Source organism: Salmo trutta, chromosome 20, assembly GCF_901001165.1.
Source record: "Salmo trutta chromosome 20, fSalTru1.1, whole genome shotgun sequence".
NCBI classification, from domain to species: Eukaryota; Metazoa; Chordata; class Actinopteri; order Salmoniformes; family Salmonidae; genus Salmo; species Salmo trutta.
Genome location: NC_042976.1, coordinates 3,928,300 through 3,944,554, shown reverse-complemented (window position 1 = coordinate 3,944,554; position 16,255 = coordinate 3,928,300). Strand labels below are relative to the sequence as shown.

The following is a 16,255-nucleotide window of genomic DNA, read 5'->3' as shown; positions in this document are numbered from 1 at the left end:
CCCTACTACACCATGACTTGATTAGATGTTGCAATTAGAGTGTTTTACTGTAGCCAAGGCTTTAAATTACCGGCAAGCATACTTTATGAATGAATACAGTTGGCTAAATGCTAATTAGCCCCTAGTATATTATCCTACTGCACCAGTATTCTGGCTTTTTGATTACTGCTATCAATCTTGGATTTATTAACTCATCTCAGCCTTCATAAATGTGGAGGATTTATGTTTGGGGCTAATTAGATCATTCGATATCCACTTGGCTGCTTCAGAGCGAAGTGGTATTGCATAAAGGTGGCCGCATACTAGATTTGGTTTATTCCAAGTGAACGTATGCCTCGCATACTCCATTAAAAGACATTAGCTTGAAAAACAAGAAAAAGCGGCAATATTTTACGTGGAAAAAGCTGGTAATACTGCAGAGGAAGTCTTAGTCGATCAATTTTACATCTAGGATGTTCGGTGCAGTATTTCTCAAGTTAATTTTTTTTTTGCTTGAAAACTAGTTTCTCGTTGAATGACAAGAAAGACTTAATTGAAGAATCCCATCCATATTTCCCCACTCCTACTAGGAGTAACACTGTTGACCAATCACAGATGAAAGGGTGTAGACTTCGGCTACTGAACTTCAACTTGACTCAAGAAAAAATGTGTTGTGCAAACAGCAGGGGGAAAAAAAACTTGCAGAACACCAAAACAAACCAAAATGTCAAAAAACGTTGTTCTAATATGTGGCAGCCTGGTCTCATAGACTAGACGTAACATAGTAACTGTAAATCCGGGACACTCAAATTAGTATCATAGGTTACGTTTGGTATGGTTACTTAACATACGAGGTTACTTAAGTTAAGGCAAAAACAAAAGGAGTGTGGTTGGTCGAGGGCGTATAACGCTAACGTCTAGCAACCCTCCTTTTGTTTGTGCCTTAACTTAAGTAACCTTGTATGTTATGTACTTTTTTGCTACTTTGCAACTACTTAGCATGTTAGCTAATTGTTCCCCTAACCTTAACGCTTTTAACTAACCCTTCCCCTATCCCTAACCTTAACCCTTAACCCCTTGAGCTAGCTAATGTTAGCATTAGCCACAACAAATTGTAATTTTAACATATCATACATTTTGCAAAGTCGTAACATACTGTACGTTTAGCAAATACGTATCATATTGTACAAATTGTAATATGTAACATATCATACGAAATGGATGATGGACACCGTCTTCCCTGTAGCTCAGTTGGTAGAGCATGGTGTTTGCAACACCAGGGTTGTAGGTTCGATTCCCACGGGGGGCCAGCACAGGGAGAAAAAAAAATGTATGAAATGTATGCATTCACTACTGTAAGTCGCTCTGGATAAGAGCGTCTGCTAAATGACTAAAATGTAAAATGTAATGTAAATGTAAATGAATACATACCATACGAAACGTAACATATCATACTAAATGGAGTGTCTTGGCTTATGTACAGAATAATACAAAATGCTCTGAGACCACGTTGTGATATGGGGTATCAGTCTACTCAGTGTCACCCACAGAAAACAACCTTGAAGAGTGTACAAATATTAGCTTTGTATGCGGTGAAGTAGTCCTGTCCCCTCAGCAGAAAAACAACCCCAAAGCATAATGTTTCCACCTCCATGTTTGACGGTGGGGATGGTGTTCTTGGGGTCATAGGCAGCATTCCTCCTCCTCCAAACACGCCGAGTTGAGTTAATGCCAAAGAGCTCCATTTCGGTCTCATCTGACCACAACACTTTCACCCAGTTGTCCTCTGAATCATTCAAATGTTCATTGACAAACTTCAGACGGGCATTGTCAAGTCCTCCTCTTGTTCACCATCCAAAGGACACAGGGACAACTCAATTTTCCAACTCAATCTTTTTTATTTTTAGTTTGCCTTCAGTTGGTTGGTCTGTCCAGTAATTTAGCCAGTAAATTAGCCAGTAAATTAGCCAGTAAATTAGGTTGTAAACCTTTAAAGACAGAACAAAAAGTTACCATCTTAATTAAACATTTTAATGAACTTAAATTAGTTTAAACATTTAAATAACATTCTAAATAACTAATATGAATTAATCATTTAAGCCTTTTACCATTGGCGTCTTTGGACTGAACCTGTGAGTGAACTTGGAGTTTTCCCTCTGAAGTTTGTTCTTCTGAATGACTGACCCCTCCATGCCTTCACAGGTGCTCCAAATCAGTGAAAATGATTGATCAGGTGACAAGCAGCCGGTTTGCTGCTGCTGGTGCACTCTGGGAAGTGTAGTTCTTTGACTCACTCCTGATATTCAGCTCAACAGGCATGTATATGTGCTTTCTTGAGCAGGGGGACCTTGCGGGCGCTGCATGATTTCAGTCCTTCACGGCGTAGTGTGTTACCAATTGTTTTCTTGGTGACAATGGTCCCAGCTGCCTTGAGATCATTGACAAGATCCTCCCGTGTAGTTCTGGGCTGATTCCTCACCGTTCTCATGATCATTGCAACTCCATGAGGTGAGATCTTGCATGGAGCCCCAGGCCGAGGGAGATTGACAGTTCTTTTGTGTTTCTTCCATTTGCGAATAATCGTACCAACTGTTGTCACCTTCTCACCAAGCTGCTTGGCGATGGTCTTGTAGCCCATTCCAGCCTTGTGTAGGTCTACAATCTTGTCCCTGACATCCTTGGAGAGCTCTTTGGTCTTGGCCATAGTGGAGAGTTTGGAATCTGATTGATTGATTGCTTCTGTGGACAGGTGTCTTTTATACAGGTAACAAACTGAGATTAGGAGCACTCCCTTTAACAGTGTGCTCCTAATCTCAGCTCGTTACCTGTATAAAAGACACCTGGGAGCCAGAAATCTTTCTGATTGAGAGGGGGTCAAATACTTATTTCCCTCATTAAAATGCAAATCAATTTATAACATTTTTGACATGCGTTTTTCTGGATTTTTTTGTTGTTATTCTGTCTCTCACTGTTCAAATAAACCTACCATTAAAATTATAGACTGATCATTTCTTTGTCAGTGGGCAAACGTACAAAATCAGCAGGGATCAAATACTTTTTCACTCACTGTATGTGCTACACATTATTGCTTCGGCATTGATCAACCAATGGTGTGTTGGACCCCACCCACATGCATTTGCTTAACATCCCCTCATTATCATATCGGAGGAAGAAATACGGAAAAATAAATAAATTAAGAAATAATATAAATGAATAAAATCAAAAGAAAGTGGGATTAATTATTTATATATTTATTTACAGATGTCAATTTATTGATTTATTCCTGTATTTATTTATTTGTGGATTTATTTATTTATTCACTTATTTTCTCATTACGGCAGGTTTGGTCCTCCATACAGATCAACATGTTGCTGTATAAGTTTTCTTTATAATGTTGACCACCATATCACACCCTTACAAACTGAAATCATACGTGTGTAGATTGCACAATTAGCGAGAAAGAGCCTCAAATATCACATACATTTTTATATCCACTGAATACATGAATGGCGGTTCCTGTTTCAGTCATGTTTTTTTGTCACATTTGTATTGGCTAAAACAAAAACACTATAATGATTGATTTTCAACAGAGCCTCTGCCTCCCACAATCCAAGCGATAGCTGCAGGATAAACTTGGTAAAGCGCAACTGTAGAAACCTGCAGTCGACTGCAGTCAAAACTTCATGACCTTTGATCACATGGTTTTTGTAAAGTTCATGCAGTCGACATGTAGGCGCAAATTGGAGAATTTGTATCCCCATAGTGCAACACCCTAACAATGGGATTCGAAGTCCACAAAGGGGCCAGCGGGCTGTCAAGCTCCCGCCTATTCCTCTCCATAGATGGCGGGGATACATCTCGTTATTTGAATATTTTTGGAATATTCGATGAGGGGTGTCGACATCAATGGCGAGTGAGATGCTATGCATGTGCGTCACACTGAGTGTACAAAATATTATGAACACCTGCTCTTTCCATGATATAAAGCTATGATACCTTATTGATGTCACTTGTTAAATCCACTTCAATCAGTGTAGATGAATGGGAAGAGACAGGTTAAAGAAAGATTTTTTTTTAGCCTTGAGACAATTGAGACATGGATTGTGTATGTGTGCCATTCAGAGGGTGAATGGACAAAGACAACATATTTTTGGTGCCTTTGAACGGGGTATGGTAGTAAGTGCCAAGCGCACCGTTTTGTGTCTAGAACTGCAACGCTGCTGGATTTTTCAGGTTCAGGTAACTTTTTGGGTGACCAGCCCAAATTCACATAGAAATGTGTTATAGATCTTTCATTCTCATTGAAAGCAAGTCTAAGAAGCGGTAGATCGGTTCTATGTACACTATTTCTATGCTTTCCGTGCTTAAATGTAGTTTTTGCATCTTTTCCTTTCAGTTTTGTACACTAGCTTCAAACAGCTAAAAATACAATAATTTTTAGTGATGGAAAATAGATTGTACAATGCTTCTCTACACAATGACTGCTTGTTATGTCACACAAATTAAAACTAGCGTAATTAGTTAAAACTTTCGCAACCAGGAAATGCCAGAGCGATTTCTGCATAGGGAAACACAAAAGCATTGTGGTTGGTCAGGGTGGACGCGAACGTCTAGCAACCCAAAGGTTGTGAGTTTTAATCTCATCACAGACAACTTTAGTATTTTAGTTCATTAGCAACTTTTCAACTACTTAACTACATTTTAGCTACTTTGCAACTACTTAGCATGTTTTCTAACCCTTCCAATAATCCTTAACACTTTTTTAGCTAATCCTTCACCTTGTCCGAGAGAGATTTACACAGTTATCAAAACGTCACGCCAGGGTAAGCCTACACGAAACACAGCCCTTATTTTAAGTGTTTCTAAAATCCCCTATGGGAAAAATGAATGGTGGAAAATCAATTGGAACTATTTCCCTGTTTAACCGCTAGGTTTTATGGGTATTATGACACCTCCATTGTGGGGCTTTATTTCGGAAGGGTAGGGGAACTTCGGGCCAGTAGCTTGCAAAGAGAGAGAGGGTGGAGCACCTTGTTCTGGTTTCGCTCTTCGTTCTAGCAGTTCTTAATCTCTTCTCTTTTCATGTATGTGCCCAGAATTTAATTGAGCAGCTGACCAATTACATGAGATTTAAAATTAACAGAGATTACGTTCGTAGGTACAGGAGGGGTTTAGGATTTTCCCCCGACTGCTTTTATCCACTTAAGGTAGATGTAGCATTGTAATAATTCCACTAGAGGCCAGTAATACCATGCTACTTCCATACTATAGTCTAATTGTTACACGTTGCCTACACTGTGGTCACTCTTCTCTGGTAAACCTTACCTTTCCATCGCTGGTTGTATTGAATCTCACCAACTCCATCCACAAGATGAATATTAGGGGAGGATGTTTGCGCTATGCGACTTTTCCTATATTGGGGCTCCCGAGTGGCGCAGCAGTCGAAGGCACTGTATCTCAGTGCTAGTAGGCGTCACTACAGACACCCTGGTTCGATTCCAGGCTGTATCACAACCGGCCGTGATTGGGTTGTCCCATTGGGAGGCGCACAATTGGCCCAGAGTCACCTGGGTTAGGGGTTGTTCTCAACTGACTTGCCTGGTTAAATAAAAAATAAAAATGTATTAATGCAAAGTGAAATACTGATGATGTAGGAAGCACATGGAATCGCAACACATCTTATTAAGAAGAGGTGCCTGGTGCTGTTTCTCCACTCTAATTGGCTAGTACACCGCCATTTGTTTCACTACATATAAAACAATTAGCAGAGATGATTCTAGTCCTCTCGCCAGAATCACAGTCACATTGTACCGACACTGTAAAAAGTGGTACGACGCTGTTGTTCATCTGAAGTGTGTTTTACTGATGGAAAAACTGAAAAATTACACTTTTAGTTCATTCAACCTATTCTATTCAATTTGTCTGAAATCCAATAAGGAATTTGACAGATCAATGAGAAAAACATTTATTGAATGAAACCTAATTTGCACCTCAGCATGCAACTGATCAAAAGAGTTGGGGCGTGGCTTATTGGGGGGGGCGTGGCTATAACGTTGTTATTTTTTGGCCACCCATGAGAGTGAATGTCATTCCAGTTCATCTATTTTTTTTTTCCTCACTTTGATGGTTTAACTTCAACACTGCCAGCATTGAGTCTGTGATGTAACTTTCATGAGTGTATGTGCTACTTAAGAGCATGATTAAAACTTCCATTGCTGAGGGGAACAAAAAAGTGTTATTAAATCCTGGCTAATAAATATGAAGGTTTTATGTAAAGAATACATTTTAAGTCATTTTTTCATGTTTTTGTAACTATCATAATTTCTTGATTTACAGGGAATTGATTTTGTTGCTTGTAATCCAATTGAAGACATTTGGATAAGTAATTCCGAAGGGAAAAATCTACTTGGAAAAAGATGAAAAAATGTTTTGTATTTGCATGAAATTTTAGTTTATATTTATGTTACTAAATAGGTTCAACTTCAGTGTTTAAAGTAATAGGTTGCAACTTTAAATATAGGTTTGGTAAGTATTCAAATATAACAGTTGGTATTGAATGATATATTTGTTTTCAACAAATTGAGAAAACATAATATATTTACTTGTAACCAGTTGAAGTATTTTTTTTTTAGGATGATACAGTCTTTTTTTTGTGTGTAATCAATCTCCACGGCCTCACCAACATACACACCCCTTACTACACCTCAGCCTGGAGTAGGATATGGCCAGCCATAAACCTCAGTACATGCACACGCACACAATTGTTCTGTTTCTCTCTGTCTTCAACCAGTGGAATAATTCATCTTTAATAAATATTTTTCCCCAGTCATGCCCTCATTTAACCAATACCCGTTCTCTATACCATGAGACCCATATTCATTACATAGGAAATTTATTTATTTTTTAGATTATCTCATCATTAAACTGTTATACTAGTATGTCCTTCCAAGTCATCTCTCATGTTGACTGTAATAAACCCTCCCTCATGTTGACTGTATTAAACCCTCCCTCATGTTGACTGTAATAAACCCTCTCTCATGTTGACTGTAATAAACCCTCCCTCATGTTGACTGTAATAAACCCTCCCTCATGTTGACTGTAATAAACCCTCTCTCATGTTGACTGTAATAAACCATCCCTCATGTTGACTGTAATAAACCCTCCTTCATGTTGACTGTAATAAACTCTCCCTTGTGTTGACTGTAATAAACCCTCCTTCATGTTGACTGTAATAAACTCTCCCTCGTGTTGACTGTAATAAACACTCCCTCATGTTGACTGTAATAAACTCTCCCTCGTGTTGACTGTAATAAACCCTCTCTCATGTTGACTGTAATAAACCCTCTCTCATGTTGACTGTAATAAACCCTCTCTCATGTTGACTGTAATAAACCCTCTCTCATGTTGACTGTAATAAACCCTCTCTCATGTTGACTGTTATAAACCCTCTCTCATGTTGACTGTAATAAACCCTCTCATGTTGACTGTAATAAACCCTCCCTCATGTTGACTGTAATAAACCCTCTCATGTTGACTGTAATAAACCCTCTCTCATGTTGACTGTAATAAACCCTCTCTCATGTTGACTGTAATAAACCCTCTCTCATGTTGACTGTAATAAACCCTCCCTCATGTTGACTGTAATAAACTCTCCCTCGTGTTGACTGTAATAAACCCTCTCTCATGTTGACTGTAATAAACCCTCTCTCATGTTGACTGTAATAAATCATCTCTCATGTTGACTGCAATAAACCCTCCTTAATGTTGACTGTAATAAACTATCCCTCATGTTGACTGTAATAAACCCTCTCTCATGTTGACTGTAATAAACCATCTTCATGTTGACTGTAATAAACCCTCTCTCATGTTGACTGTAATAAACCCTCCCTCATGTTGACCGTAATAAACCCTCTCTCATGTTGACTGTAATAAACCATCCCTCATGTTGACTGTAATAAACCATCCCTCATGTTGACTGTAATAAACCCTCCCTCATGTTGACTGTAATAAACCATCTCTCATGTTGACTGTAATAAACCCTCTCTCATGTTGACTGTAATAAACCCTCCCTCATGTTGACTGTAATAAACCCTCCCTCATGTTGACTGTAATAAACCCTCTCTCATGTTGACTGTAATAAACCCTCTCTCATGTTGACTGTAATAAACGCTCTCTCATGTTGACTGTAATAAACCCTCCCTTATTTTTTTTTTCATGTTGACTGTAATAAACCCTCCTTCATGTTGACCGTAATAAACCATCTCTCATGTTGACTGTAATAAACCATCTTCATGTTGACTGTAATAAACCATCTCCATGTTGACTGTAATAAACCCTCCTTCATGTTGACTGTATTAAACCCTCCCTCATGTTGACTGTAATAAACCCTCCTTCATGTTGACTGTAAAAAACCCTCTCTCATGTTGACTGTATTAAACCCTCCCTCATGTTGACTGTAATAAACCCTCCCTCGTGTTGACTGTAATAAACCCTCCCTCATGTTGACTGTAATAAACCCTCCCTCATGTTGACTGTAATAAACCCTCTCTCATGTTGACTGTAATAAACCCTCTCTCATGTTGACTGTAATAAACCATCTCTCATGTTGACTGTAATAAACCATCTTCATGTTGACTGTAATAAACCCTCTCTCATGTTGACTGTAATAAACCCTCTCTCATGTTGACTGTAATAAACCCTCTCTCATGTTGACTGTAATAAATCCTCTCTCATGTTGACTGTAATAAACCATCCCTCATGTTGACTGTAATAAACCCTCTCTCATGTTGACTGTAATAAACCCTCTCTCATGTTGACTGTAATAAACCATCCCTCATGTTGACTGTAATAAACCATCCCTCATGTTGACTGTAATAAACCCTCTCTCATGTTGACTGTAATAAACCATCCCTCATGTTGACTGTAATAAACCCTCTCTCATGTTGACTGTAATAAACCATCCCTCATGTTGACTGTAATAAACCCTCTCTCATGTTGACTGTAATAAACCATCTCTCATGTTGACTGTAATAAACCCTCTCTCATGTTGACTGTAATAAACCATCTCTCATGTTGACTGTAATAAACCCTCTCTCATGTTGACTGTAATAAACCCTCTCTCATGTTGACTGTAATAAACCCTCCCTCATGTTGACTGTATTAAACCCTCCATCATGTTGACTGTAATAAACCCTCCTTCATGTTGACTGTAATAAACCCTCTCTCATGTTGACTGTATTAAACCCTCCCTCATGTTGACTGTAATAAACCCTCCCTCGTGTTGACTGTAATAAACCCTCCCTCATGTTGACTGTAATAAACCCTCTCTCATGTTGACTGTAATAAACCCTCTCTCATGTTGACTGTAATAAACCATCTTCATGTTGACTGTAATAAACCCTCTCTCATGTTGACTGTAATAAACCCTCTCTCATGTTGACTGTAATAAACCCTCTCTCATGTTGACTGTAATAAATCCTCTCTCGTGTTGACTGTAATAAACCATCCCTCATGTTGACTGTAATAAACCCTCTCTCATGTTGACTGTAATAAACCCTCTCTCATGTTGACTGTAATAAACCATCCCTCATGTTGACTGTAATAAACCATCCCTCATGTTGACTGTAATAAACCCTCTCTCATGTTGACTGTAATAAACCATCCCTCATGTTGACTGTAATAAACCCTCTCTCATGTTGACTGTAATAAACCATCCCTCATGTTGACTGTAATAAACCCTCTCTCATGTTGACTGTAATAAACCATCCCTCATGTTGACTGTAATAAACCCTCTCTCATGTTGACTGTAATAAACCATCTCTCATGTTGACTGTAATAAACCCTCTCTCATGTCGACTGTAATAAACCATCTCTCATGTTGACTGTAATAAACCCTCTCTCATGTTGACTGTAATAAACCCTCTCTCATGTTGACTGTAATAAACCCTCCCTCATGTTGACTGTATTAAACCCTCCCTCATGTTGACTGTAATAAACCCTCCTTCATGTTGACTGTAATAAACCCTCTCTCATGTTGACTGTATTAAACCCTCCCTCATGTTGACTGTAATAAACCCTCCCTCGTGTTGACTGTAATAAACCCTCCCTCATGTTGACTGTAATAAACCCTCTCTCATGTTGACTGTAATAAACCCTCTCTCATGTTGACTGTAATAAACCATCTTCATGTTGACTGTAATAAACCCTCTCTCATGTTGACTGTAATAAACCCTCTCTCATGTTGACTGTAATAAACCCTCTCTCATGTTGACTGTAATAAATCCTCTCTCGTGTTGACTGTAATAAACCATCCCTCATGTTGACTGTAATAAACCCTCTCTCATGTTGACTGTAATAAACCCTCTCTCATGTTGACTGTAATAAACCATCCCTCATGTTGACTGTAATAAACCATCCCTCATGTTGACTGTAATAAACCCTCTCTCATGTTGACTGTAATAAACCATCCCTCATGTTGACTGTAATAAACCCTCTCTCATGTTGACTGTAATAAACCATCCCTCATGTTGACTGTAATAAACCCTCTCTCATGTTGACTGTAATAAACCATCTCTCATGTTGACTGTAATAAACCCTCTCTCATGTTGACTGTAATAAACCATCTCTCATGTTGACTGTAATAAACCCTCTCTCATGTTGACTGTAATAAACCCTCTCTCATGTTGACTGTAATAAACCATCCCTCATGTTGACTGTAATAAACCCTCTCTCATGTTGACTGTAATAAACCATCCCTCATGTTGACTGTAATAAACCCTCTCTCATGTTGACTGTAATAAACCATCTCTCATGTTGACTGTAATAAACCCTCTCTCATGTTGACTGTAATAAACCATCTCTCATGTTGACTGTAATAAACCCTCTCTCATGTTGACTGTAATAAACCCTCTCTCATGTTGACTGTAATAAACCCTCCCTCATGTTGACTGTAATAAACCCTCTCTCATGTTGACTGTAATAAACCCTCCTTCATAGAGTGTTGCATTATGGGTCAGCATTGAGTGCCTCTGATGACAGTGTTGCATTATGGGTCAGCGTTGAGTGCCTGTTATCACAGTGTTGCATTATGGGTCAGCGTTGAGTGCCTCTGATCACAGTGTTGCATTATGGGTCAGCGTTGAGTGCCTCTGATCACAGTGTTGCATTATGGGTCAGTGTTGCCGTGGACATCTAAATCACCACCAAGGAGGTGCGATGAGGGAGCAGAATGAGCACCAGAACTGTGTCCCAAATGGCACCCTACGTAGTGCACGACGTTGGCGCCCTATACTCTACAGAGTGCACGACGTTGGCGCCCTATACCCTACATCGTTGGCGCCCTATACCCTACGTAGTGCACGACTTTGGCGCCCTATACCCTACGTCGTGCACGACGTTCGACCAGAGCAATGGCAACTTGTTACCTATATAGAGTACTAGACCCTTTTACGTTCCCCAGCAAGGAAGCAGAAGAAGTATCGCTCATACAGAAATGGGAACTAACAAAAGAGTCCAGGACAACAACCAAAATTAAACAGGTGAGGTTTTGGAAGCGGGTTTTGGATAAACACCTTAATGGGGGGGGGGGGGGTGTGCACTGTGAGTTGCCAAGCAACAACACCTGGGAGTTAAGACACCTAGCATGAGCACCCACTACATTTACCCAAGAAGACGACATTTCAAATGTCTTGTTTTGAGGGGGTTTTTTTCCCGATACTGACGATTGTGATTAGCGATGGTTTGTTTTATGATGCTTATGTTTTTTGATCACTAATAAAATCTTTTTAATCAGGGTTTAGGGTGTTTGACGCCTCGCCTCTCAAAGCCTTGGAAACAGTAGAACAGTCTATTGAAATACTAACACTGGAAACACTGGTATGAAACTACTACATCAGTTATAATTGTCTGTCGATATATAGAGGTACTTACAGTTTTTTTAAAAAGAGACCTAAACAAACGCACTCAGTATGACGTCATATTTTAACAGTTTTTAAGTGATACGGAAAACAAGCTCCACTTGACTGTGTTAAATAGAAAGGCCGTGGGTTGTAATGTATACAGAGAAATAACAGGAGATTATGCAGCAGTCTCCTAACGTCGTGACACTGATATACTGTGTTCCTGTTTAATAAACATGGAGGCTTTGTCTGTCAACACACTATTTCAGGAGAACGAAATAGTCTAATTAAACGGCTCTGCTCGGGAGGGGTGGGCAGAAAGATGTGTGTGTGTGTGTGTGTGTGTGCAGATGGTATTACAGAAGTTCCCTCCACTTCCCCTCCTCCCTCTCTCTCTCCCTCTTTGCCTATTGACATGATAATGGGTACAAATTGATGAAGACATTTCACTCACTCTTTGACAAGAGTGTGACAGTGTGTGTGTGTGTGTGTGTGCGTGTGTGCGTGCGTGCGTGCGTGCGTGTGTGTGTGTGTGTCTCGCCACAGAGAAACTCTGGACAATCAGCTTCACAGCTTAATGACTATAGCGAAGTCCTGATTGACCAATTAGCTCCAATCACAGCACACACCTCTTGGGTCATTCCACCAATTCAGGGCCTTTTGAGAAGTGTCAAAATTAACTTTTGATTTCACCTCATTTTAATATTCTGTCATAAAGAACACATGTTTAACTTCATTAGGTTAAATACAAAACAAATGACTATAGTAAGTGCCTATTAAATAATACATTGGATACAATCTGTTTTTGTTGTTGTTGTTGTGAGTTAAATAAAAGAACAATAGAGTTTGCAGTGCTGTTCAGGACTAACATAGCATGTGACTCTAAAGGTATGACAACACTGGGCGGATGTACGGCAAAATAGCTTAGTGGACTTAAATGGACTGCTTTCACATACGCAGCCAATCAGATCAGCTCATGTGAAAAGATTCGATGTGATTGGTCAACAACAAAAAAAAAAAGATCAGAATTGGGCTGCGTGTGTAAACGCAGACTTAGTATCAAGTCCTTTTTGCTCCCCTTTGTTGAATGTAACGTAAATTACGATGAACAGAAAATGAATAACTACTTGTAACCACTTATTAGTGAATGTCTTCGGGCCACTGCTGAGCTGAGTAGTGGCCTACTTTAGATAACATTCTCATTCTTCACTAGTCTTGACTGTTGATGATGATACCTGCTCGTGAGTGTTAAGACATTTTTTTGTAGTATTCCAAATGGCACCCTATATAGTGTACTACCTTTGACCAGAGTTCAATGGGCACAATATAGGGAATAGGAAACAGTAAACATCCCACTCTCCTCATAACCCCACCCCTCCTCTCCAGCCCCACTCTCCTCATAACCCCACCCCTCCTCTCCAGCCCCACCCCTCCTCATAACCCCACCCCTCCTCTCCAGCCCCTCTCCTCATAACCCCACCCCTCCTCTCCAGCCCCACCCCTCCTCATAACCCCACCCCTCCTCTCCAGCCCCACCCCACCCCTCCTCATAACCCCACCCCTCCTCTCCAGCCCCACTCTCCTCGTAACCCCACCCCTCCTTTCCAGCCCCACTCTCCTCATAACCCCACCCCTCCTCTCCAGCCCCACCCCACCCCTCCTCATAACCCCACCCCTCCTCTCCAGCCCCACTCTCCTCGTAACCCCACCCCTCCTCTCCAGCCCCACTCTCCTCATAACCCCACCCCTCCTCTCCAGCCCCACCCCACCCCTCCTCATAACCCAACCCCTCCTCTCCAGCCCCACTCTCCTCGTAACCCCACCCCTCCTCTCCAGCCCCACTCTCCTCATAACCCCACCCCTCCTCTCCAGCCCCTCTCCTCATAACCCCACCCCTCCTCTCCAGCCCCACCCCACTCTCCTCATAACCCCACCCCTCCTCTCCAGCCCCACTCTCCTCGTAACCCCACCCCTCCTCTCCAGCCCCACCCCTCCTCTCCAGCCCCACTCTCCTCATAACCCCACCCCTCCTCTCCTGCCCCACCCCACTCTCCTCATAACCCCACCCCAACCCTCCTCTCCAGTCCAGGTCCACGTTCCTCTAGTTCATCTTCTGAGTAAGAACCATGAGAACTATAGCTGAGATCCGTAGCGGTGTGCCTCAGGAAATGTGTGGGGCGAGACACTAAACCCACTCTAGCTGCTAGTGTACTAGAACTTATCACATCTTCCTCGTCTTCCTCTTCTGCTTCCTCCAGATCCTCCTCATCTTCCTCTTCTTCTTCCTCCAGATCCTCCTCATCCTCTAGGGTACCAGAGTTCCGGGTATCTCCAGACCTAGTCTTGGTGCTGTTCTTCCCCCTGTGTGGGCAGTCGTATTCCCCCTGGACATGGGCTGCCTGCTCCTTGGCCTTGCGGTTCCGCTTCCACTTCATACGTCGGTTCTGGAACCAGATCTTCACCTGAACGGAACCAGAACACAAGGTCAGAAAAGAACATAACAGTCACACGAGGATAAGCATGTCAGTCAAACAACTTGCAGCTCATTTTCAGTGATTCTGAATATGTAGGACCTCTATGTGACTGAAGATGGATCTAAACTATGTATCTAAATCTTGAAGGAATATTTATTTTTGTATGGTCCCTGACACAAACTAATGAAAAATGGCAAACGATTACGCAAAAGATTGAAAATCATTTCAGAGATCGTCATGCTTACCTGTGTCTCTGTGAGCATGAGAGAGGTGGCCACCTCAAAGCGTTTAGGTCTGGACAGGTATTTGTTGAGTTTAAACTGGTTCTCCAGGTGTAGTAGCTGCTGACTGGTGAAGGCTGTTCTGGGCCTACGACATTTCCCCATCAGACTAGCCTGAGGAGAGGCTGGAGTGGAGACCACATGTTAATAATAATACCTTTTATTCTGAATATTATGTTGACATAATTCCTTTTACATGTTATCAGATTCTTCTTTATATCAATACAATTCAATGAATGAAATGTATTTTTATAAAGCCCTTTTTACATAAGCAGTTGTCACAGAGCGTTTTACATGTACTGGCCTAAAACCCAGCCTACATTTTATTTTATTTTATATGTGTACTTATGTGTTTGTTGTTGTTGTTTTGTTTTGTTTTTTTTACATTATCTTGGTGATGTGAAGTTCATTTAGCTGTTCTGTAAGGGAGGAGGATGAGACCAAGATAGAAACACTTTTTTGTTGGACTTTAGTTTGCAGGTGATGTGAGGACAGCGAGATATTGCTTGAGCAGGGCTATAAAACTCAGAGCCATTATATTCATGAAAATGCAATAAATGATCCCGGGATTTTATTGATGGAAGTGCACCAATTTCCCCCAGGTGTTTCTTTATTGTTAAATGTCTCGCATGGCTATGGCCTATTAATTAAAAATGTTATTTATTCAATTATAGTTTATTGTCGACTGCTTCATTTTGTAAATGATTTAAAACGAAGTTCATAATATCGAATAATTCCTAATAGCAAGATCTAAGACACGGAGCGAATATTTTAATTAACATTATAACACAATGTAGTAAATGCACATATTGTTCAATGAAATTATAAAAGTACAAATAATTAATTAAAAGGGGCAATTAATTCAAATGAAAAGCTATACCAAAATAATGCAGCAGCAATACATACATTTGGCTTAAAGCGTTAGACAACATTCTGTCGTAATACATTATGTACAAGTACTTTCTTATCAAACAATAAACTTCTAATATGAACAGTGACAGAGTTACTTATTTTAATTATATTCAAATAAATATAAATGGCTACTTACTATCATAGTGCTCTAGTTTTGGAAGCATCATTCCGGCTGTAAACCAGTGTCCTAGAGGGAACCCAGCCATAGCTGCAGCCTGCAGGTGCTCTGGGTACTGCTGGGCATGCTGCGCAAAACCAGGGTAGGTAAAGGCAGGGTGCTGCCCCCCCAGGGCCGCGATGCGGTACATGTGGGTGGGATACATTCCATGGATGACCCCCTGAGACAGCTGGGTGAGTCCCAGCTGGGAGAAGTTCAGTAGACCCGGTTTGTGGATCATTCCGGTCTGAATGTGGATACCGTTGTGGGTCCTCTGCGGGGATGGTGTTTCCGACGGGTGGTAAGAGACGCGGCTGTCCTGAAAACACGGTCCCGGTGAGCTGTCCCGGTGCGCCAACAGCGCGTCGATTCCAAAGTTCTTAGATTTCGCCATTGTAGACCTTTCCTGAAACTTTTCTCCAACTCAAATTGTGCAAGTACAATAATTGTTCTGGGTTATGTTTTTTGTCGGAAATAGTTGTTCTAGGCAAAATGAAAGAACATCTTGTCCAGAGTTTTAAAACTGCTGTTACACAGAATGTTTCAGTTTTTTCT

The 16,255-nt window shown here is 40.8% G+C and overlaps 1 protein-coding gene across 1 annotated transcript in view; it reads right to left on the bottom strand.

The window, feature by feature from the left end:
* Nucleotides 1-13,930: 13,930 nt before the first annotated feature.
* The window catches only part of LOC115156268 (motor neuron and pancreas homeobox protein 1), a 2,818-nt gene continuing 493 nt past the window's right edge, over nucleotides 13,931-16,255 (bottom strand). The window contains exons 1-3 of the mRNA XM_029703727.1: nucleotides 15,680-16,255; nucleotides 14,596-14,756; nucleotides 13,931-14,338 (exon numbers count right to left, since the gene is read on the bottom strand). The exon at nucleotides 15,680-16,255 is cut by the window's right edge and continues 493 nt beyond it. Coding sequence (XP_029559587.1) covers nucleotides 13,931-14,338; nucleotides 14,596-14,756; nucleotides 15,680-16,094 — 984 coding nt within the window. The 5' untranslated portion in view covers nucleotides 16,095-16,255. The remainder of the gene's footprint in view (nucleotides 14,339-14,595; nucleotides 14,757-15,679) is intronic.